We start from the raw sequence: 26173 nt of genomic DNA on the forward strand, positions 1-26173 counted from the left end.
AGAAGCAGGAGAAGAGAAGAGAGGGGGAAAGAGAGGAGCCAGATCACTTCTTCTCATTGATGCTGTCTGTCTTGCTAAAGTTCCTTCAGCATTTTGCGTCTGTAATTCTGGATTAACAGCATCTGAAGAATCTCTTGTATTATTGGTTCAGAACTGAACTCAGGTGATGCCTGGTTGGAGTTTGCAAGCTCTCCCTGGGACAATGTAGCTCTTCCAGTTTCCTCCGATATCCCACAACGATGTGCGTCTGGTGGGTAGGTTAACCGACCACTCTAATTTGCTGCTACTGCGTATATAAATGCGGGAAGCTGAGAAGATCGGGACAAATGAGAAAGGGGAGGATTACTGTAGAAATGAGTGTTTGATGAATTCACTGTGCTGAATGGCTTGTTCTTGCACCTGTATCTCTCTATGACTCCATGGTTCAATGAAGCTTGGAAGAAGAATGTCACTCATCTCACCTGTAAACTATATTTTCCTTGTGAAGATCTCCCAGGCCACAACAGATTTCAGCTGCATAAAATACTGCCCGGTCTTCTTCAAACCCTGGATTTCCCATGTTGTAGATATGGAACTTCAAGTCACCTCCATTCATTAAGGTCAGAACTAAGCACAGTGCATCCTTTGTTTCATAAGCATAAGCTAAATTAACCTATGAATACAAGAAACATACAAATAGTTCATTAAATAAAATAGAGTTATAGATACAAAAAAAAATCAACAGCGTATGGCATAGTCTGAATTCCAAAGTTTTAACATCACTTGTAATAAAATAGACAATTGATTTAAACAATAGAGCAATTGAGATTTATTCTGGAATAAAACACTGTGGACGCAGGAAGCCTGATTCAGAAACTGCACCTTTGAGTAGAGGCCATTGCCCTATCACTAGCTCAGTGGGAGATGGGAAATTGCAACCACAGTTTAGCTGGCCAGCAGTGTAGTGGCATCCACACCAGACTTTCAGGTGAGTGGTCCCGGGTTCAACTCTGGATGGCTCCTTGCATGCTTTCCATCTGCGCCTGGTTGAGCATCGAGCTAGCAACTCAGCCTCATAAAAAAACAGACAAATACTAAAGAAACGGCGAAGTTGCTGTTTAATGCACCTCAAGGCGCGGAGAGGAACAACAAAACAAAATTACAACAGTGATGATGAAATGGTGGAGCAGACTTGATGGGCCAAATGGCCTAATTCTGTTCCTATATCTTATGATCATATGATCTAAACTACATTTTAGCTTTATAGGCCCCTGATGCATGATGTCTCATGACCAATGTGGTCCTGACAGCAGGAGGCATTGCACTTCCTGACCAGGAATGATGTTAGGGTGGCTCCTACAAGTGTAAGTTGATGCCTCTTCACTGAGACCAAATACGTCTCATATACAGCTCCTCACTGAGGTACAGGTAGGAGAACTGCTCCATGGTCTTCCAGCTGAGACCCATACCTTGACCCCTATGTTCCTGCTTGTCCTGAACTGTATATCTGCTCATTCTCCATGGGCAATACCTACAGCGGATTTCACCGGGGAAAATGAGCCTGTGGCAAAAGTGTCAAGTCACAGTAACAATGTACAGCGGCTCTCTCCCACATAGTTGAGCAATTTTACAGAACTTCAGAATGGTTTATTTTAATTTTTTTATTGAGATACAGCATGGAATAGGCCCTTCTGGCCATTGGAGCCAAGCCACCCAGCAACCCCTGATTTAACCTGAGCCAAACCACAGGACAGTTTACAGTGACCAATTAACCTACCAACTGGTACATCTTTGGACTGTGGGAGGAAACATGGTCACAGGGAGAACATACAAACGCCTTACAGGCAGCGGCGGGAATCGAACCTGGGTCACCTATACTATAAAGCATTGTGCTAACTACTATACTACTGTGCTGCCCTTGTACACAGTATGTGCTGGCATTTATTTCCCACCTCTTACTGTTGCTCTAATCAGGAAACAGTTAAATGTTAGTCATATTCGTGGGTCTGGGTCTGGCATATTACATGGCTCAAGAATGGAAAATCTCTCTTCTTGAGTGACATTAATGACGGGGATGCTAGTGAACGTTCCAACTGATCCAACCGTAAAGAACGGCAGTGCATTTGTTCTTTACCCAGAAACAATAGCCATCAGGAGTGGGAATCAGAATCAGGTTTAATATCACTGGCATATGTTGTGAGATCGGTTAACTTTGTGGCAGCTGTAAAATGCGATACATAATAATAGAAAAGTAATGTGAATTACGGTAAATATATATATATAGTAGTTAAATTAAATACATAGTTAAAAATAGAAATAAAAAAGTAGTGAGGTAGTGTTCATGGGTTCAATGTCCATTCAGAAATCTGATAACAGAGGGGAAGAAGCTGTTCCTGAATCACTGACTGGGTGCCTTCAGGCTTCTGTACCTCAATGGTAGCAATGTGAAGAGGACAAGTCCTGGTTGATGGGGGTCCTTAATGATGGATGCTGTCTTTTTAAGGTATCGTTCCTTGAAGATGTCCTGGATACTATGGAGCCTAGTGCCCATGATGGAGCTGACTGAGTTTTACTTAGTCAATCTTACTCATTCGTGATTAACTGAAGACACACAGCTACTCCAATTCCACTATGGCTGAATGTTTATTCAAGGCAGATGAGGGAGTAAATTTTTTGCATTCTGTTACCTGTTATGTTTAAGTCAGCATCTTAAATTGAGAATATGCTAAGGTTCTCCAAGAAAATGCATTGTTTGCAAAATCTAAGCTTTGTATAATGTAAGTAATCCTGAAGTGCTATTAATGTTTGTATGACTTTATATAAAGTGTGATTAAGTATTTAATGGTTGACAATGCAGCACATGCTCAGGCTAAACTGGATGCTGGAGATACTGCTGTTCACTGTACTGCACTGTAAACACTTGAAACCACTTGTTATAATGCTGTTTACATTGTAAACACATGCTGGTGTTTATGTACATTTTGTTCCGTACCTGGCTTGGAGATGCCAGAAACAGTCAGGAATGAAAATGAAATGATTTCTCTGCTTCAACAAGTTCGGAACTATGAAGAATTTGGAGGTATTGCCAATCATCATGAAAGTTACAATAAAAATAAAATTTAGAGGATGCAATCATAGAAGGCATTGTATAAAGGCAGTCCATTATCTGCAGGAACTCTGAGGAACTGAGGAACTCAGCAGGCCAGGTAGCATCTATGGGAAAAAGTATAGTCAACGCTTTGGAACAAAACCCTTTGACAGGACTGGAGACTGTACTCTTTTCCATAACGCTGCCTGGCCTGATGAGTTCCTCCAGCATTTTGTGTGTGTTGCTTGGATTTCCAACATCTGCAGATTTTCCCTTGTTTGCCATTATCTGCCCGAGGTGTCTGCACTAATTTTGTCAATTTACAGTCAATCAAAGAACACGGCAGCATACACTAGATTAATTCCTTCGTCAATATCTATTACATAGTACTGTAGTAGTGGTAGTGTTCTAATTTGATCCATATTTCATTTGAATATATAACTTGTTACTCAGTTAAATGATAGTGTGTCTTTTTTCAATACCTTTTTAAACTATTTCCATTAAACTTTAGCTAATTGGGGCAGCCACTTAATTGGACTAAAATGTATTGATTTCAATGTGTCCCAATTAACTGGAATCCACTTTATTTGTAAATATATGTGGATAAGGTTGATACTTGAAAATACTCTCCATGAACAAAGCATTGTTTAAGTACTGAGGCTGCCAATCCTACCTTCAAGTACCCACCCTACTTTCTTAAGATATCTGAAGAATACATAAAAATATTGAATGCAAAAGATGTCAAAAAGTTACATACTACCAAATAGGGGAAGTAATTGATAGCAGTTGGATTATCTAGCATGGACTTCACAATAAGATTTGCATATATGATTAATGAAGTACAGATATATTTTCCAGAGACATTTTAATGTTTCCGAGTTATGTAGGGGGCCAAATGTCACTAAGTGTTATTTTATTATTTATTAATGCTTCAAGACCCAATTTACTCAATTCAATGATTTACCTTAAAACAAGGGAAGTCTGGAAAGTCAACTCTTGCTAGCATCTTTAGGTTCTAAGGAAGCAGCATCCATCATCAGGGACTTCACCACCCAGGACATGCTTTCTTCTCATCACTGCCATTAGGAAGCCTCAGGACTCACACCACCAGCTTCAGGAATAGTTATTACCCTCAACCTCCTGAGCCAGTGGGACAACTTCCTCAATTTCACTTGCCCCTCATTGAAGTGTTCCCACAACCTAAAGACTCACTTTCAAGGACTGTTCAACTCTTGTTTTTGACATATATTGTTTGTTTATTCATTATTACTATTTCTTTTTTATTTGCCCTGTTTGTTGTCCTTTGCACACTGGTTGACCACCCATTTTGGTGCTGTCTTTCATTGATTCTGTTATGGTTATGATCATTATTCTATTAAAGATTTGTTAGGCAGTCCTTCCCTCTGCTAGTCTGCAGGTCATGTGAAGCCTTGGGAGCAGGTGGTGGATGGTTGAATGAGCAGCTGGTGCACATCACAGGTCCTTGCTATGCGACCAGTGACGCCAGGTAGACAATCTCTGAAGAGTATTGATAATGGCTGGGATCACCCATCTTGTAAAGACACTGCCCAGAAGAAGACAATGGCCAGCTACTTCCGTGGAACAATCATGGTGATGAGACCATGATCGCCCACATCATGTGATATGGCACATAATGGTGATGATGATGCCTCAATTAGACGGTATGAACTACAAGGAAAGGTTCAATAAACTTGGGTAGTTTGCTCTGAAGCATTATAGGCTGAATGGAGACCAGACAGAAGTGCAGTGGTAGTGGTGGCAGCAGATATGTTAGTGATGTTAAATGAAATTACTATGATGAAACATTGTTCTTACATGATCGATCTTACATGATTCAACACTATTGTTGAAGAATAAAATGTTCATCATTATTACAAAATAAAGTATTGGACATATTCATAATACAAAATTATCAGGCACTCAAAGTGAACACAATATAAAGTCAACTCTCAAACACATAGTGGTTTTGATTCAATGCATCATATAACATATTATATGGCAATTTATGTCAAATACTTACTACAAATCTACTGTTAACTTTTTCTAAAATCTGCTTTTCATTTAAAGCCATAGCTTCTCCTTTTCTCTTTTTTATTCGCTTTTTCTCTAATTTCTTACAAGCATACATTTTTCCTGTAGCCCGGACTTGACAGGCACACACCTACAATTGAAGAAAACACAATAAGCATTTCTGTAATTGATCTCATTGCATTCAGAACTGACTTGGAAAAACAGGCATTTAATACTTAAAGCCCTTTCCCTTGGCAAACATCTTGTGAAGATTATGAAATTGTACAGTATGCTTTTGCTATTTTATCGATGGCAATGTACAGTCAAAATTTTAGTTTAACTACTTAGATGGATTGTTTAAAAAAAAGTCCAACTCATCTTTTTAATCCATCAGACAATTTTACTTTAAAACTACAAAAGGAAAACCCAAACAGAACCTATCAAAGAGGTGTACTTACCTCACCAAAGCCGCCTTTTCCTAGAACTCTGTATTGCCTAAAGGTGTTTTTTGTTACAGCTTGTCTAAAAGAAAAAATATATCCTTAGTAAAGAATGCAGATGTTTCCATTCAGAAGAAAAAAACAAATGACTAAAAGTTTTGACACAAGTGAGTACTAACACTCCAGTTCCACTCCCATCAATGAGACAACTCTTTTCCCCTTTCTAAAGGTGCTAGCAGAGCAACATTATCCTTAGACATGATTATTTCAGTCAACCGTTACCGATAATTGTAACTTACAACTGTTGTCATTGCTTTTGGCTTTCAAACTAAACTTATTTCAATGTAACTAAATGCAGTTGGAAGGACGACAGTGCAAATGAAACCAAGGCAGTTTAAATGGTTCGGCACAGACTAGATGGGCCGAAGGGCTTGTCTCTGTGCTGTGCTTTTCTATGACTGAGAAATTGTATGTATTGCACTGTACTGCTGTTGCAAAAAGAAAACAAATTTCATAATATACTGTATGTGAGTGATGATAAACCTGGCTCTGACATGAGTCACTATTGTGGACTGAGAGTGGGAAGGGGGAAGGGAGAGGGGAGAGAGCAGGAAGCACCAGAGAGACATTGTGTAATGATCAATAAACCAATTGTTTGGAATCAAATGAGCTTGCCTGGTGTCTCTGGGCTGGTGTGTCTGCATCTGCTTCAACCCCCGCCCCTGGCACTCCTTCTCTGCCACCTGTCCCATAACCCTCCTGGTGTGCGCTACCCTTACAATTCCCAACATCCTTTGCTCCCACCAGATTTACAAACTCGCTCTCCACTTCACATTGAAAAATGCAGTACTCTGAAAAAAGTCTTAGGCACCCTAGCTGTATATATATGCCTAAGACTTTTGCAGAGTAGTGTGTGTACAGTTAATAGCAGGACAAACAATCTGTTCTTCAGGGGAATAACAGTCTTCTATAATATGCTAGCCCACTGCATCGTTATCATTTATGAAGTAGAACTGATAGAGAGAAACAAAGTTACTGACAGCACTTCTGTCCCTTTACAAAAGCAATTATGTCTTAGTCCAGTAATATAGATTCTTTAGTTTTTTTACTATAAAAGGAATATACTTGCTATGGAGGAATTGCAGTGAAGATTCACCACAATGTTTTTTTTTAAGACTGGCAGGCCTGTCATGTAAAAAGAAACTGAGTAGCCTAGGGCCTATTTCTGAACAACAAATAAGATGCTGGAAGATCTCATTGGGTCAGACAGCATCTGTGGAAGGGAATAGATAGTCATCATTTCAGATCTGGTCCTTCACCCTGGTCTAGATGTCTCAGCCCTTCATCAAAAACTAATATTCATAGGTTTTTGAATTTTCAGAAAATTAAGGGATCTGGGGAAATCGGAATTAAGGCAGAAATTGTTAAATCTCTGATTAAAGCAGGTCTAAGAGGTCAAATGGCCTATTCATTCTCCAATGTCTTATGTTCTGATGAGGTCAAAATAAATCATACAAGGGAAATTTAACAAAATAACTCTCTCTCTAAACTGAAAATTTAAACAAAAGGCATGTGGCCACTTCATTAGGTACACCTTTACCCCGCTTGTTAATGCAAATATTTAATCAATCATGTGGCAGCAACTCAATGTATAAAAACATGCAGATATGGTCAAGAGGTTCAGTTGTTCTTCAGACTAAATTTCAGAATGGGAAAAGAAATGTGATCCAAGTGACTTTGACTGTGGAATGTTTGTTGGTGTCAGACATGGTGGTTTGAGAATCTAAGAAACTGATCTCCTGGGGTTTTCACACACAAAAGTTCACAGAGAATGGTGCGATAAACAAAAATAAACATACAGTGAGTGGTAGTTCAGTGGATGAAAATGCCCTGTGAATGAGAGAGGTTGGAGGAGAATGGCCAGACTGGTTCAAGCTGACAGGGAGGTGACAGTAACTCAAACATCCACGTGTGCAGAAGAGAATCTTTGAATGTACAACATGTTGAACCTTGAGGTGGATGGTCTGTAGCAGCAGAAGACAACTGCTTGGTTCCACTCCGGTACTTATTAAAGGCGGTCACTGAGTGTATAAGGAATGATCTAATCACATCGCTAAGTGCAGAGTTATTTAACAATTTAGTAAAGTATATTTTTCTTTAAGTCATGGAATGTCAAAGTTTACTTTGTGTAACTTTTCAATGCTTCTTACAGCATTTTAGATAATATATCATTTAACTGTGATGTTTAGAGCTTCATCACAGCTCTGTTTAATTACACTTTGCACTGTAGTCTCTGGATTTCAAAGGAATTCATTGCAAATTCAGAGGCACGGCACATAATGTAAGGTGTTTGGCTGACACAAATAGTAATGGGGTTGGAATGAGTTGGGTACAATACAAGAGTGAAGCAGAGAAAGGGAGCACATGAAAAATACATTCTCCCAGAAAATCTAGTCAACTGTGGAGCAACACTGGCAGAGGCCGAACTTCAATTTGCACCCAGGCCTTAAAACTTGGCCTGGTCAATGGTAAGAGGTAAGGAGTGAAATCATTGACATTACCGGCGACCTCTGTGGGTCAAGTATTATAACAGCACAACGGTGCTTCATTATAGATGCACAGCTTTTTTCAAGTACAAGTCACCCTACGTTACAGGGGGCGGGCATTGGTGGGGGAGAGTAAATTGGGATTATAGGTTGCACACATGGTTATTTGAGTTACTGTCGCCTCCCTGTCAGCTTGAACCAGTCTGGCCATTCTCCTCCAACCTCTCTCATTCACAGGGCATTTTCATCCACTGAACTACCACTCACTGTATGTTTATTTTTGTTTATCGCACCATTCTCTGTGAACTTTTGTGTGTGAAAACCCCAGGAGATCAGTTTCTTAGATTCTCAAACCACCATGTCTGACACCAACAAACATTCCACAGTCAAAGTCACTTGGATCACATTTCTTTTCTCATTCTGACATTTAGTCTGTCCGGGTAACATAAACTAACGTTTGTAGAATTCACATATCACTACCCAAAAATTTGAGTTATAAAAAGAAATTGTCTTCAATGAATCTACTCTATGTGAAAAAAGTAAATAAATAATCACAAAATTTATTTTTATTCAGCTTGAATTATTTTGTCGCATGCAAAGAATCTATGGCTATGTGTTGTAGAAAATCATAATATGGATAAATTTTGAGGAAAGAAAATAATCCCAACCTACTCTCCCCCACCAATGCCCGCCCCCTGTAATGTATGGTGACTTGTACTTGAAAAAAGCTGTGCATCTATAATGAAGCACCGTTGTGCTGTTATAATACTTGAAAAGAATTGAAGCAATAACTGGCACAGATTATACAGTACAAAACTTTGTAGAGGTTTAACCTAGTACGTTTCAAAAATCTAATCTAATTATCAACCTGTTAAATTAATCTCAAGTGTGGAGTCTGCCTGGAGTTCCAGATTCTCAACCTTCCTGAACATTCTGCAGCTTTCTCTGATTTTCAAAAAGGCAGTGAAAATAGAGTTTTAAGGATCTTAGCCATTCTTCTAAAATCCTTACCTTTCCAGCCATTTCCACTGGAGAAAACGATCAAAGTACATGCTTTCCTGATAGTCATTAAATGGCTGATCACTGAGATAATCGTGCACCGACCTGCAGTTGAACATAAAAATTATTACAAAGGGAAAAGCAATATGGTAAGAGTTTAGAGCAGGGCATCACAGCTTTTTTTTAATGCCATGGGTCCCTACCATTAACCGAGGGGTTTGTGGACCCCAGATTGGGAACCCTTGGCTTAGAGCAACATCAATCAGCCCACACTCCTAACAAGTCAAGTCAAGTTCATTGTCATTTAACTACATGCATGTGTATGACATATCTAACCATATAAAGTACATAGAAATTAGACAATGGTTCTTTGAACCAGGGTGTAAAGCACGGGAGTACACATAATACACATAACATAGGACAAAATCTATAGATGAATCACACAAAAATAATAAACTAAAGTGCATTAATATTAAATATTGTAAAGGTCAGAACAGATTGACCAGTGACATTCCGAATATGATGCGGTCGGGAGTTCAGAAGCCTAATGGCCTGGGGGAAGAAATTGCTTCTCATCTCAATTGTTCTTGTTTTTACGCATTGTAGCCTCCTGCCTGGTGGTAGAAAGTCAAAGAGGATGCCGGATGGATGAGTGGGATCCTTAGAAACACTAAGGGCCCTGCATAGGCAGTGCTCCTGATAAATGTCCCCAATGGATGGTAGGGAGACCCCTATGATCCTCTCAGCCATTGTCACAGTCCTTTGTAGGGACATCCGGTCGGATGCTCGGCTGCTCCATGCCAGTTGGAGATGCAACTTATCAGGATGCTCTCAACGGCACTCCTGTAAAACACAGTGAAGATGGGGGTGGGAGCCTTGCTTGCCTCAATCTCCTGAGGAAGTGGAGGCGCTGCTGTTCCTTCTTGTTCACAGAGGTGATATTAAGGGACCAGTCAGCTTGAAGGTTCAGCGGTTTACTCTTTTCCATAGATGCTGCCTGGCCTGCTGAATTCCTCCAGCATTTTGCGTGTGAAGCCCAGTATCCCACCATTTTGCTCTTGGCCTTGAGCACTCTTTTCCTTCAAGCTTTAAACCATTTCACTGATGATGGTCACCACTGGAGCTGCTTCCTACAGTACGTGATGCAGAACCATCCTGTCCTACAATTCAGCCCGGTAAACTAATTTCTCACCTGTTCACCTCTAGCTCTTTCACTAATCATCTTAAATTTGTGTCCTCTGTCTGCTATTGGAAACATTTTCTCCTTATTTATTCAAACAAGCCACTCATGATTTTGAAACCAATCTCCTTCTCTGCTAATAGAGTAAACAATAGTGTGAGCACTGGAGTCAACAGAGCCAATGAAGTCCTTTATCCCTGGTGCTGTTCCACTAAATCTCTTCTTCACCCTTTCTAAGATCTTTGTAACTTTTCTAAAATTGATTACAGTACAAATTAGGCTAAGGCCTAATCATTGCTTTGTGTTTTAGCATGCTTTTTTCAGCCAACAAACTCTTGTAGCCCTGATGAAAGATCTTGGCCCAAAGCAATGACTATTTATTCCCTTCCATAGATGCTGAACTCCTCCAGCATTTTGTGTGTGTTACTCTTGTAGCTTTTAACAGACTTCCCAAAATAGATCAGCCACACACAATATTGTACAAAAGTCATAGGCATATATATATATATGTAGTTTGGGTGCCTAACACTTTTACACAACACTGTATTTGTCAACATGGAGCAGAGAGCAAGTTTATAAATCTGATGGGAACAAAGGATGTTGAGAATGCCGAGGATGGAGGGCAGCGGGAGGAGTGTGGGACAGGTGGCAGATAAAGAGTGCCAAGGGCAGTGGGTGGCACGGGTACAGATGCACCTGGCCCAGAGACACCAGGCAAGATCACTTCATTCCAAACAATTGGTTTATTGGTCACTATAGAATGTTTCTTTGGTGCTTCCCACTCCCTCCCCTCTCCCTTCTCCTTTTCCCAACAATGATTCCCCTTCTCCCTGTCCCCTTTCCACTCTCAATCCACAATAGTGACCCATATCAGAGTCACGTTTATTATCACTCACATTTGTCATGAAGTTTGTTTTTTTTGCGGCAACAGTACAGCGCAATATGTAAAATTACCACAGAACTGTGCAAGCCTTAGGCACTTTAGCTATACTGTATATGTGTACCTAAGACTTTTGCACAGTACTATACTTTCAGACAAGGACACATAATTCCTTCTGTTAAAACTGCACCATTTTCATTCCTCCAACCAAAAATGTTTCACTTCACACTTCCTTAATTTTAATTGGGCCCACATTTGTCCTGTTCTCCTTTATCCATTATTTCATTTCTAGGCTTTCCAGTTTTCATTGCAATAAAAAAGCAAACACCATCCCGCCACCAAATCTCAGCTTTACTCTTGATAGTTCTTCACACCTATTGGGACTTACTTCCAAAATTTCCCTTTCATCTCCCTCACACCATTCTGTGCCACACTGTCAGTGATAGCTCACCTGTCAGTACTTCATTCTAAACATATTGTGTCTGCCTTTGGTATTATTCTCTCTTCAGTGTTTAACCAGCTTCTATCTCCACCACTTATTCTTTCCTGTATTTCCTGAATATCCTGAAATCTGCAATACTGTTCTCAAATAATTAAATGAATAAACTTAGCTACATATGCACTAATATATCAAATTTAACAAAGTAACGAGCTTCCTCAAAATTCACATTCAAAGTTTCTGAAAATAATTTGCCTTGGTCAGTTATATATGCCAGCAATAATTTGTCCTTACTTATCAGAAGCCCTGACAATGTTACTAAGCATTTCTGTACGGTTGAGGTACTCAACAAGAGGTTGATAAAACACTAACATTCAATTGTGAAAACAAAATCAAATACTTGCAAATAATTCTAAAGTTTAGTTGTGTAAATCCTCCAGGAGGACCACAATTGTGTTGTGGTTTCATGTCTCGATGAAGTATGAACTACATAGATGTGTAAAATGAAACTGTGTTTAGAATGCACTGTTGGACGTTTCTTACTTTTAATTTGGCATATATGTAAACTTATTAATATCATAAATATTTAAGTACTACTAAAGTTGTGCAATTATTTTAAAATATATTTTTTCTATTATAACAGCTCAGTAAATCACCTTCAAAAAGTGATGCCTCAAAAAGGCAGCATCCATCATTACGGACCCCGATCACCCAGGACATGCCCTCTTCTCATTGCTACCGTGAGGGAGGAGGTACAGGAGCCTGAAGGCACACACTCAACAACTCAAGGACAGCTTCTTCCCCTCCACCATCAGATTTCTGAATGAACATTGAACTCATGAACACTACCTCAGTACTTTTCCCTCTCTTTATTTAATTTATTTTTATACATATTTCTTATTGCGATTTGTGCTTTTTATTATGTATTGGTTGTACTGCTGTCTCAAAGTGAAAAAATGTCACGACATATGCCGGTGATGTTAAACCTGATTCTTATTCAGTATTATAGACTCATGCAACAGTACAAAACATTTTTAAGAGCAATAGACACAAAGTGTTGGAGTAACCCAGGACAGGCAGCATCTATGGAGAGGAATAAACATTCAATGCTTTGGGCTGAGACACTTCATCAGGACTGTCATATGTTGAAAGATTGGAGCGACTGGAATTTAGAAGGATGAGAGGGCATCTGATTGAAACATATAAGATTATTAAGAGATTGGACACACTGGAGGCAGGAAGCATGTTCCCGCTGATGGGTGAGTCCAGAACTAGAGGCCACAGTTTAAGAATAAGGGGTAGGCCATTTAGAACAGAGATGCGGAAAAACTTTTTCATCCAGAGAGTGGTGGATGTGTGGAATGCTCTGCCCCAGAAGGCAGTGGTGGCCAAGTCTCTGGATGCATTCAAGAGAGAGTTAGATTGAGCTCTTATAGATAGCGGGGTCAAGGGATATGGGGAGAGGGCAGGAACGGGGTACTTATTGTGTATGATCAGCCATGATTACAGTGAATGGCAGTGCTGGCTAGAAGGGCCGAATGGCCTACTCCTGCACCTATTGTCTATTGTCTGTTAAACATTTTAACTTTTATACCCTCTTTCACAATCACCACACAACCTCAGTATGCCACTTGCAAACCAAGTTAACACATTTATTCTGCTTTCAAAACCTGATATAAACCTATTACTTCAGGGCTGCCATTCCCATTAGTCACTTTAATGAAACTATTACCCCTTTACAGGGACTGGTGGTCAGGCTGTAAGTCATTGGCAGAGTTCTGATGAAATGTGTATTACTCACAATGTCATGTAGGTAGTTACTGCTGAGATAAATCATGGGCTGTATCTGTAACAGCTTTCCCATGTCATTCATATGCTTGCCTTCCATTTACATAGTGCCCTGCATTATTCTGTGAAACTGCATCAGCCATAAAAGGAGCTGTCAAGTCGCACCTCTGACATGCAAAGTAAGCTCACATTATTCCACGAGAGCATTAAACAGAATTTAACACCAAGCAGTAGAAAGGATTATTGAAGTAGAAGATTAAAGGATTGGTCCAAGAAGTTGGAGTTAAGGAGAGTCTTTAAGAAGAAAGATCAGGAGTTTAGATCCTTGGCAGCTGAAGGCACTTATATTGGAGGCCATTCAGCCCATTGAGCATACCCTAACTCCCAGCCAGATAATCCACCAGGATGCATTCTCCCTTTCCTTCTCTGTAGCTTGCAACTTATTCTCTCTCATATATGTAAATCAAATCCTCTTTGGCTTTCTTTTTAGCCATTTTCCTACGCTGAGGTGTAATTTGCAGTGGCCAGGGGAATCGCACATAATCATGGGGAGAATATACAAGTTCCACATCAAGAGCACCGAAGGTCCTCTTTAGGTCAAACTCAGGTCCCCGAGCCTGTGAGGTAATTATGTGAACTGTTGCATCACCATACCACATAGCTTCCACTGAAGCAGCTCTATCAGAGATGAACAAGAACAGTGGCAATATCTTCAGTCCTGATGAAGGGTCTTGGCCAGAAGCATTGACTGTTTACTCTTTTCCGTAGATGCTGCCTGGTCTGCTGAGTTCCTTTGTGTGCATTACTTTGATTTCCGGCATCTGCAGATTTTCTCTGTTAGTGGCAATATCTTGTTGGTTGTAGAGCCAGAAAAGAATGTAGTCACAGACAGGGGTGAGGTATCGGAGAAATTAAGAGTTTTTTTTTGTTACGGATTTTAATTTTAGGCCTTGTTTAAGAGTTAACAGTAGTTAGGAAGCACAAAGGTGATAGGTGATCGACACTGCTGCAGAATTGCCTCTGACCTGCAAGTTGACTGTAAAACAGGACACACATATATTGAGGGGAAATAAATGACGGTACAACAGTTATTCCCAGCGGGGGTGGTTATGTGTCCTGAAGGGATGTTAGGGGAAATAGAGGTCGTTGGGGTGGGGGAGGGGCACTTAGCAGTACCCTAACTCAAGGCACGAGACCTGACCAAATGTGTAGACCATTTATGTATACAGTGCATACCATTTATGATGGAGAAATTAGCAGTGATGAATAAATGCTTACACTTCTAATTTTACATATTACGATGTTTCCTTAGCCACATGCTGATTCAATTAAAAAAACCAAGATAACAGCGGCACACCCTGTCTTTATAACATAAGCAGCTTCATAACTGTGTGTGTGGGTGTGTGTGTTCATACAGAGAGCCTCAATGGGCAGTAGAGGGACTTAGTTTCTCAACAATATACAAGCTAGCCAGCTTAAAACCTCAAAATATAAGTAGTGTACATATGCACATTCACAAGCAATAGCTCCTTAGAAACATTCGCCATATACTGTGTACAAATGTCTTTGTAGAGACATTAACTACAACTTCAAAGTGCAGAGACAGAAGCATTGACTAACTTTCAAACCCCAGTATGTTTCTCGCATGCTTTATTCCAAGTATTTTAATTTACAGTGTCAAGTATGCTGGTTATGATGAACTAAATTCACAAAACCTTCAGCTTCTTCCCTTCTACCATCTGATTTCTGAATGGACATTAAACCCATGGACACTACAGCACTATTTCTTTTCTCTTTTTGCACTACTTATTTAACTAGCATTTAATATCGGCAATTTACTTGCAAATGTTTCATCACCATGCAAGGCAACACCAGCATTGCACTGTTAATTGTGATGTGTCCTCTGTATGCTCGGCCTCTATATACGTTTCAATCAGCTGATCGGTCGTCATTTCAGAAACTCGATTGTGATGTGGGGAGGAAGCCTGTGTGGTGAACTTAATGCGTTATGTTCTTGACTTTTGCCGGCATCGGCTTGGAAATAGGCTCGAGGTCTACGTGTTTGTTTACAGAATTGTTCATGGAAACCATGCTTCTAGGAATTCTCTTGTATGCTGTGTGTTCGTTTTCGCCATGACTTTCACTGATACCCAGTCGAATTTGTGCCCCATTGGTCTTCATGCCAGTTGGTCTGTATACCAGTTGATATACATTTTGTTGGAAGGACTTTCATTCCTTGAGTCTGGCGCCTTAGACCACTAGGCCATCCTGACAACTTGATATACATTTTATTGTAATTTACAATATTGTTATTATGTACTGCTGCATAACAACAAATTTCACGACGTATGCCAGAGATATTAAACCTGATTCTGAGCAAGGACAGGCAGCAGCACCTCTGTGATGATTATTCTAAACACTGGAGCTCCACAAGTTTGTGTCCTCAGCTGCCTACTCCATTCCCTGTACACTCATGATCATGTGGGCCGATTCTGCTCTTACTAAATCTACTAATTTGCAGATACCATCGAAGTGAGCTGCATCTCAAACAATGATGAGTTGGAGTAGAGAGCTTAGTGACATGGTGTCACGACAACGCCCTTTCCCTCAATGTCAACAAAAGAGCTGGTTGTTGACTTCAGGAAGGGGGCTGCACTGTCTACATGAACAGTGTTGAGTTTGCAAGGGGTGAGAGTTTCCATTTCCCAGGTTTGACCATCACCATTAACCTGTCATGGGTAGATAGGGTTGTGAAGAAAGCTTTTGGTACATTGGCCTTAATAAATCAATGCATTGAGTCCAGGGGTGGGATGTTATGTTGAAGTTGTATAAGACATTGAGGCCTAATTTGGAGTATTGTACACAGTTTTGGTCACCTAACTACAGGAAAGGTGTACAGAGTACAACGATTGAGAGAATACAGAGAAAATTTACAAGGATGATGCCGGAACACGAGGACATGAGTTATAAGGAAACGTTGATTAGGCTAGAACTTTATTCCCTAGAACATGGAAGATGGAGGGGAGATTTGATAAAAGTATACAAAATTATGAGGGGCATAGAGAGGGTAAATGCATGCAGGCTTTTTCCATTGAGGTTGGGTGAGACTACAACTGGAGTTCATGGGTTAGGGTGAAAGGTGAAGTGTTTAAGGGGAACCCGAGAGGAAACTTTTTCATTTGGAGGGTGGTGGAGGTGTCGAATGAGCTGACAGCGCAAGTGGCAGAAGCAATCCCCATTTCAGTGCTTCAGGGATATCTGGATAGGTACATGGACAGGAGGGGTGTGGACGCCTATGGTCTGGGTGCAGGCTGATGGGATTAGGCAGTTCAAATGGTTTGGCGGGGACTAGATAGGCCAAAGGGCCTGTTCCTGTACTGTAGTTTTTCTATGGTTCTATGGTGTCTGCAAAGAAAGCTGGTTGACTTGCAGTTCTTCTGACTTTGTTTCCTGTCACAGTAGCATTTTCCTGCAGAACTAAGTCTAATTATATCAAACAGATGATCAACATTCCATTTAACTTGGCAAGAAAAGATGGTGGCAGCAGATAAAATGGAGCAAAACTTATAGCCAACGATGAGCTAACAAAATTTGCTGCTGCCTCTGGTATATAAATTCACCCTGCCCTATGTCATCTAATAACAAACTCATGCAAAAGGCTGAGAGAATATTTTGTGCTGAGGATTTTCATTTTATGAGTGTAAAAGGAGTATCAAATTGTGTAGCAAAGCTCAACAAAAGTATACTGGAATCTGCTGGCTTCTGCAGTGATCTTGTTGACTGAAACTTCCATCAGCTTTCTGCAAACTGAGACTCAATTAAGGAGCTAGCACAAACCATGCAAAAATAATATTGTGTGATTCAGTTCCAATATCTGTCTTTGACGAAACAGAATCTTTAACCCCATGTTTCCATTGACAGTCTGTAACTCACTGGGGATTGAAAGCATAATCATTGCTAAATCCTGTACCATTTATCTTTGAGTGACACATACAACAGAAATATTCATGGGCCACAAAGCAAAGCTATTAATGCATGCCAGAAGCTGGATCTATCTGACCTTCTAATCCCCCAAATTCTCCCTACCACTGACGTGGAACAAGGCAGGGTGTAATAGAATACCTCTTTTTATTCTTGTATGGGTCTGACTTGACTATACTTATGAAACTCGGACTTAATATTCTCCCCATTCATTAAATTGTACATCTACTCTCTCTATTATCAGTGTATCAAAGATACACCGGGTACCATCTATTGGATACACTATAACAATCTAAACTTCACCTACAGCACAACCTCAGACTGCAACTTCTAGCACCTAGGAGGTCAAAGGTAGCAGATGTTTAGGGATACCATAGACTCCACAGTCCATAAAGTATCATGTCAGATTTACCCTTACCATGGTCATCCTGCACTGGTGTCAAGTCAAAGAATGTTGTTTATTTATTGAGAGACGGTGTGGAATAGACCCTTCCAGTCACGCCATCCAGCAAGACCCCAATTTAATCACAGGATAATTTATAATGACAAAGGAACCTACCAACTGGTACATCTTTGGAGTGTTGGAGGAAACCAGAGCACCTGGAGGAACCCCCACACAGTCACGGTGAGAATGTATAATATCAATAATGGGAATTGAACCTGGGTCACTGGGACTATAAAGCATTGTGCTAACCAGTATACTTCTGTGCCACCTTCTAATTATCCCTACCATGGCCAGAAGCTTTTAAGAGACATTTATTTTGGCATATGAATATGAGGAAGATGGAGGGATATGGACATTGTGTAGGTAGGAGGTTAGTTTTTTTGGGGGGTGGAGGTTGATTTACTTTATAGCTGGTTCTGCACGTTGTTGGCCAAAGGGCCTGTCCTGTGCTTGTGAAGCCAATGTTCCTTGTGAAACATTATTTTAACTAGGAAGATGTTCTAAACTGCTGAAGATTCAACATTGGCTTCAAGTCTGGGCATCCTTAAAGATTAGATCAACATCTATACATTACTGATATAATTCCAAGAAATTCATGAAGCAGATCTTTAACATGTAAGTGAGCAAAACAGAGTTCTATCTTATTTTGGAAATTGTGGAAACATTCAGGGTAAGTACTTTGCAAGTAAACTTAATTAGGGAAAATATGCAGTTAGCCACAAAATTTCTAGGAAATTATGATCTGCAGTATATTTAGAAACCACAATTCCAGTATCTATATGCAGAGGATAAGCGCATATATTACTTTTAACCATTTCAATTTAAAATCCTTTTATTTTGTGACTAGGATTTGTAATGTTCTGAGCTGGAATGGGATATTTATTGCTTCTTTGTACGTTCAGAACCAGGTTTAATATAACTGGCATGTGTTGTGAAATTAGTTGTCTTTGTAACAGCAGTACAATGCAATATAATAAGAGGAAAAAACATGAATTACAGTAAGTATACAAATAAAACAGTTCAATTAAATAAAAAAGTTGTGAGGTAGTGTTCATAGTGTCCGTGACAGCTTTTGCCTTTGCGCTAGGATTATAATCCACCAGGCAGAGATGTGAGGCAGTGATTAGTCTCTCCAGCTAGGCCTAGTCTCCCCTACCCCACCTTCCTGCCCGATTTTGGCTCAGTTTCTTGCTCCTTACTTTCAGTGTACAGTCTTCATTTCATTTCACATCCAAATTTGATCCTGAGAGTCCAAACTTACTGTTAAAATGGCACACCCAAGCCAATTTGGCATGGTCCCCTATGTAAACATGAATTAGGTTCCCTGAATAAACATTCAAATGGTGCACATCTTTGCTCCAACTGTTGGCCTATGCTTCTCTGTTGAGTGAGCTAAAGCAAAGTTCTGAATTAGCAGTGTTTTGCAAGAATCACATGCAAATAACTTGCCGGATCATAAACATTCTCCACATGAGCTGCTGTTTCAATTCTCTCTTAGGATCTCCAACAGAGTTTGCTCCAGCAGCTTATCGGAGCGATAAAAAGACAATTTTTCCAGTGACGTAAAATAATTTGGGGATTGCTTATCTCACAATTTAAATGACACATTGGACACTTACTTACTGCCTGTTACACTGCTGGCATTTCGGACAGCAATGGCAATCCTCTATCTCTGTCTGTCCAGACAGTCACACACAGATATAGAAAGGTTCTTCATTGCTGTTTCTATAACAATTTTGTTTTTAACCAGTCAGGGTTGTTAGCCCCAAGCTGAACCCCAAACCAGGAGGGCCAGTGGACTACTCTTTGACCTGTTTTGCATGGGTGACCCTACCAAGAGCCAAAGCACAAGGCCCTGACTCCATCCAGTATGGCTCTCCAGGTTATTGAGGCACACAAGCCTCCAAACCATACGACAAGGTCCCCTTGGAGGACATTGGACAGAGTAGGTACTAATTCTGACTTTTCCGGCCATCACTCAGGAGCATAAGCTAAGCACTTGCCTGCCGAGTCACTTGGTGTGAGATCCCAGCATCAGTTGTGCATCAAGGTGATATCAATTATCATGTATTGTTGAAGTTATGTCAAAGAAGTTGGTCTATATTGTCCCAGGAATGGCCATTGTTGGTCATTTCCAGGAGAACTGCATAGCACCGGACTAAAACCCAATTAACATAACTCCTTTAATCCAGTCTCACATCACAATTCTTCAGTGTTGCTCCTCATCCTACCACAGTACTAGCTGCCCACACCTGATGACTGGTCCATCCTCTGAATCCCTGACTGGCCCATGTCCTGATCCATGATGGTCTCAGTCCACAGGATCCTGATTTGTAGAGCCACCCCTCCTGGCTTCAGTCTCTGGATTATCTCTCTCTCCACCAAAGGCTTATCAATTGACCTTTCACCATACTGAGGCCCAATCATACCTCTAACTGTTGCTTTTCTCTCCTTAAACCCTGTGCCACCTTTAATTGAGAAGGCCATAGGATATTGGAGCAGAATTTGGCCACTTGAGCCATCAAATCTGCTCCACCATTTGATCATGGTGGATTTACTTTCTCACTCAACCCCATTTTCCTGCCTTCTCCCTGTATTTTGACACCCTGACAAGTGAAGAACCAAACAACCTGTTTTAAGTAACCCCATGGCCACAGCCATCTATGGCAATGAATTACATTGCTTCACCATCCTCTGGCTTAAGAAATTCCTCATCTCTGTTCTAAAGGGGTGTCCTTGTATTGAGACAGTGCCTTCTGATCCTAGGCTCTTCCACTACTGCAAACACCCTCTCCATATCTACTCTATCTGAGGCCCTCTCTTGGTCCGGGGTGGTGGTGGTGGGGGGGGGGGGGGGGTCCAAACATGGATATGTCCCAGCCATTTATATGATTCACAAGCCAGGGCAGTATGATGTGGAGAGCAAGATGTTGCCCATGCAACAGGTCCCCCCTCTCCACACAGCTGATGAATCCTAAGGAACGGCAGAGACCGAGACAGCTTGACAGTAGTTGCCAGTCAATGTTGAGCGCAATGTAGGGCTGACATATGGATGCCAGCTCCAGATTTATCCTGAAGTCTTCTCCTCGAGTGGGTATAACTACAAGACAGTGGAGCTCTGAGATCAAAGTTTTCCTTCTCCCAGATGAGCTGCTAGCTGACGAGCCCCATATGCATGAAACGTTTTAGGGGGCTACTAACCTGCCTTTGTCCCTTCTTCTGTCAGTTGAAGTGGTTTAGCCAGGCTTAGTAGCTGAGCCACAGGTGAAGGCCTGGAGCTGGATTTGGTTGTCAGAGGCTATTTGAGACCCACACTATTGGGAGCATTTAATAGATAGTGGGAGCACATCCCCACTACTTCCCCTGGCTCTAAACAATTCAGCTAGGCCTTTCACTATTGAGGAGGTTTCAATTAAATCCTCCAATTAAACTTCTAAATTCCAATGTGGGCAAATCTAGAGTCATCAAATACTCCTATTATGTTAACCCTTTCATTCTGAAATCATTCTCATATACCCTCTCTGGACCCTCTCCAATGCCAGCACAACCTTCCTTTGACACAGGGCCCAAAACTGCTCACAATCATCCACATGTGGTATGAAGAAACCCTTATTTTCATCTTTTCTGAGGATAACAATCCCTGATATGTATTTTCCTCTTCAGTGTCAGAAGGTGTTGATGCTGAACAGGTTTAGCATTAGGTTCAAATCATGTTGAAGTTTGCAGGTTCAAATCCTGTCAGTGCGCTGTAGCAGGGACCCAATCGCAGACCAAGTACCTTGTGCACTGTGATATCTACCAAGTAGCAAATCCACAGGGGCAACAAAATCGGCATCAAAATTCAGGCAGAGATCAAAACATCCAGAGAAATCCAAAATCCAGAATCAGGAAACAGGCAGAGTCAATATTCAGACAGACAGAGTTCAGATATGAATGCTGGAAAGGCTCAGGAAAACTCACTGGCACAATCTGGCAACAAACAGATGAAAACACAGGACTGAAATACACTGAGCAATAAACAGAGGCAGATGATAGGTGGAGCACAATCAGACAGAAGTGGCAGCAAAACAGGTAATAATGAGAAACAGGTGAGAGGCAGAGTGCTCAGTAATACAGAGGCCGGAGTAGAGCAGGAGCGGGGACAGGAGCACATGGGGCATGAAAACAAACAGGAGCACATGGCAATACAAAACCACAGATTGACGGCAAGGGGGAAAACACACAAAAAGACAAAGTTCAACTGGTGGTACTGACAGTAACCCCACCTTCTCTACGGACGCCTCCTGGAATCATGGCAGGTAGAGCTGGGTGCTGGCGATGAAAGTCCCTGATGAGAGAGGGGTCCAGGATGTTACGGGTGAGGACCGAGCACCTCTCCTCAGGCCCGTACCCTTTCCAGTCCACAAGATACTGGAGGCCATGGCAACAAACATCCAGCAGTTGACTCACTGTGAAGGCCTCTGACCCATCGATGAGCCATTAGGGAGGGGGGGTTTAAGGGACAGGACACAGGGGGTGGCTCATGAAAGGCTTGATGTGGGTCACATGGAAGGTGGGATGGATGGGACAGACAGCTGCAGGGCTGATGACTTTAGCAATGGGAAAGGGGCCAATGAAGCGGGGGAAGGGGGTGAAGAGCTTGCGGGAATCCACCCGAGGGGCAGGTCTTGAGTTGAAAGCCACGCGTGTTGTCTCTGGCGGTAACGTGGGGCCTGGGAGCGATGGTGTCAGCTTGATGCTTGATCCTAGCGGAGACATGGAGAAGGGCAGAGCGAGTGTGCCTCCACATCCGCTGACAGCAGTGTCTCGGCAGATGGAGCACCAACCTCCTCCTCCTGGGCAGGAAGCAGAGGAGGCTGGTAGCCAAGGCAGCACTGAAGGGGGACAGACCGGTGGATGAGGACAGATGAGAGTCTGTGGTGTAATCTGACACAGATCTGCACCCTTGGTGCATGTGCAGCATTTTCCAGGTTTGGAGTGATCAAACACTTCCCTCACCTCAGAAAACAACTGAAAACTGATGCAGAAAGGTGAGCCTGTCTTCCAGACAGCTGTTCCCCATTCTCTCACCCAACCGGACAGTTGAGTGATGATGTAGGCCACCTTGGCTCGATCAGTCGGAGAGGTTATTGGTTGTAAATCAAAAAACTGGGAAAGAGCGGCAGGCGCGGGCTCACCCGAGTACTTTTCTGGAGGAGGCAGACGGGGGAGATAACAGGAGGAGCAAGCGAGAACACGGAGGACAGGGTGGAAGGTGCAGTCGCAGTATGTTGATGAGCGCTCTGGGACAGCTGGAGTGACTGAGTCTGGGCCACAAAATCGGCTACGTTGGCAGAAAGTGACTCCACTGCCCTGAACACAGAGGCTAGCTGGTTCTGGTGTCTCCAAAGCATCAGTCCCTGTTGTTCCAGGACAGCTCTCAGATGATCGGGGTCTGCTGGATCTATCCTGGACAGATTGGACTGTCAGTGCGCTGAAGCAGGGACCCAATCGCAGACCAAGTACCTTGCGCATTGTGATATTTACTGAGTAGCAAATCCACAGGGGCAACAAAATCAACGTCAAAGTTCAGGCAGAGATCAAAACATCCAGAGAAATCCAAAAACCAGAATTGGGAAACAGGCAGAGTCAATATTCAGACAGCCAGAGTTCAGATATGAATGCTGAAAAAGGCTCAGGAAAACCAACTGGCACAATCTGGCAACAAACAGCTGAAAACACAGGACTGAAATACACTGAGCAATAAACAGAGAGGCAGACGATAGGTGGAGCACAGTGAGACACTGGTGGCAGCAATACAGGTAATAATGAGAAGTAGATGAGAGACAGAGTACGCGGTAATACAGGGGCCGGAGTCGAGCAGGAGCATATGGCAATACAAAACCACAGACTGACAGACAGGGGAAAACACACAAAAAGACAGAGTTCCACTGGAGGTACTGAAAAATCCACAACAGGCTGGATTACATGTAATCTGTACAGTGAATGTAGTGCATATCAATATTGTCACACTCCAGTTTCTTGTTTCTTCATTAACTTTATAAGGCTCACAACACTGCCATCAACCAATCCATGGACCGGTTTTTGATCTATGTCCTCAAACTAAATGAATACAAACCTTACAAGAGCTTCTTATTTATCCTTTGGAACACTGGGGTTGCTGTTAAGGCCAATTTTTAAGTGTACACCCCTAACTGTCTTCAGAACCTGGTACCATGTCTGGGGATTCACTTTTGTGAACTTCAGTTCTGAATGCTATTTGCTTACTTACACTGTTTCAACAATTTGTTTCTTTTTTCCCTGCACACTGGGTGTTTGAGGGTCTTCCTTTGTTTAATGGGTTCTATTAGGTTTCTTTGTTTGGTGGCTGCCCGTAAGGAGACAAATCTCAAGGTTGTATAAGGTATAAACACTTTGATAATAAATGTACTTTGAACTTTGAGATGCCTTCTTAATCACAACAGCGTTTCTGGTGAGGGGATGCCCACAATGCTGTACTTCTGGATTTACACCCAGAGAAGTTGAAGGAACAATAATATATTTCCACGTCAGGGTGCCGTGTGACTTTGAAGGGAATCTGGAGGTGACAGTGCTTCTTTCTTCCTGCTGCCCTTGTCCTTCTGGGTAATAAAAGCTATGGATTAAAACCAGGAAAAAAAATCCAAACTAAACACTAACACTGCACTAACGAGCAGGGAGAAGCTACAAAACATCCACGCCAGGACCACCAGACTCTAAAACAGTTACTTTCCCCAATTAGTAAGGCATATCAACACCACCATCCACTAACTCCACCACTACTTCTGATAATAGGTCTCTATTGAAGACTGAGAGTGGGAAGGGGGCAGGGAGAAGGGAATCATAATTGGGAAAAGGGAAGGGAGAGGGGCAGGAGCGGGATGCACCGGAGGGACATTCTGTAATGGTTGATAAACCAATTGTTTGGAATCAAATGACCTTGCCTGATGGCTCAGGGCTGGTGTGTCTGCACCCACTCCACCCACCGTTCCCGGCACCTGTCCCACACCCCTCCCGCAGCACTCCAGCCTCACCTTTCTCAGCATCCTTTGTTCTCGCCAGATTTACAAACTCACTCTCTGCTCCACGTTGACAAATACAGTTCTGTGCAAAAGTCTTAGGCACTCTAGCTATCTAGCTATACACACACACACACACACACACACACACACACACAAGACTTTTGCACAGTACTCTATGTGGCAGATCTATTTGGTAAGTCTGTTAAAAACTACAAGAGTGTTTTATTATTATTAGTAGTAATAGTAATAGTAAATTGGATTAGACATTAGCTCTGTGGGACAAACCAGAAAATGGTAGTAGATTGTTGCTGTGTATGTTGTAGTTTGTCATCTATGTCAACGATCTGGATGATAATGTGTTAAACTGGATCAGTGAACTTGCAGATGACAACAAGACTGGGGGTGTAGTGGACAGTGAGAAAGGCTATCATGGCTAGAAAAATGGGCTGAAAAAGGCAGATGGAATGTAATAGACGAGAGTGGGGTGTTACACTTAGGTAGGACCAATCAGGATAGGTCTCACACAGCGAATGGTAGGGCACTGAGGAATGCAGTAGAACAAAGGGATTTGGGAATACAGGTCCATAATTCATTGAAAGTAGCGTCACAAGTTGATAGGGCCATAAAGAAAACCTTTTAGCACATTGGACTACAATTTGAGGTTAAGGGTTAAGGGTGAAAGGTGAGAAGTTTAAGGGGAACAAGAGGGGAAATTTCTTCACTCAGAGGGTGGTGAGAGTGTGGAGCAAGCTGCCAGCGCAAGTGGTGCATGTGAGCTTGATTTCAACACTTCAGAGAAGTTTAGATAGGTACGTGGATGGTCAGGGCTTGGAGAGCTGTGGTCCAGTGCCAGTCGATGGGAGCAGGCAATTTAAATGGCTTGGCACAAGCTAGATGGGCCAGAAGGGCCTGCCTCTGTGCTGTACTTTTCTATGACTCTGTGATCTTGTTCTTTATCTTTTGTGTATTTTTGTGCAGTATCAAATCCTAAGAAAAAATTATTTCGTTCTCCTTACACTTATGTACTGGAAATGACATTAAAAGAATCTTGAATCTTGAAAAGAACCCAGATCAAGTGGTTTGGTATAAAAGGGTTTTTAAGTTTTGAGTCAAGGGAAATAATATAACACTGCAATATAAGATGGTAACTCTCGTACAATGTAAACTTGCTTCTCCGTTTGATCTACAGTGAGTATACATTTTGCCATCGGGGAAATTAATACTTTTAATGACATGAAATATGCAGGCAAAGGCCATTCATTTCCTGAATAATCGCTGCTTTCTAGGAGGCATGTAAAGAATTTGTGGTGAGGAAATGCGAAGAGAAATACCACTTT

At 41.7% G+C, this 26173-nt stretch overlaps 1 protein-coding gene across 1 annotated transcript in view; it reads right to left on the minus strand.

Moving 5' to 3' along the window:
• The window catches only part of LOC140715471 (G protein-coupled receptor kinase 5-like), a 301765-nt gene that overhangs the window by 42678 nt on the left and 232914 nt on the right, over positions 1-26173 (minus strand). Inside the window, exons 6-9 of the mRNA XM_073027715.1 lie at positions 9096-9188; positions 5557-5620; positions 5109-5249; positions 462-652 (exon numbers count right to left, since the gene is read on the minus strand). Of these exons, the coding sequence (XP_072883816.1) occupies positions 462-652; positions 5109-5249; positions 5557-5620; positions 9096-9188 (489 nt within the window). The remainder of the gene's footprint in view (positions 1-461; positions 653-5108; positions 5250-5556; positions 5621-9095; positions 9189-26173) is intronic.

This window comes from Hemitrygon akajei, chromosome 23 (assembly GCF_048418815.1).
Source record: "Hemitrygon akajei chromosome 23, sHemAka1.3, whole genome shotgun sequence".
Lineage (NCBI taxonomy): Eukaryota > Metazoa > Chordata > Chondrichthyes > Myliobatiformes > Dasyatidae > Hemitrygon > Hemitrygon akajei.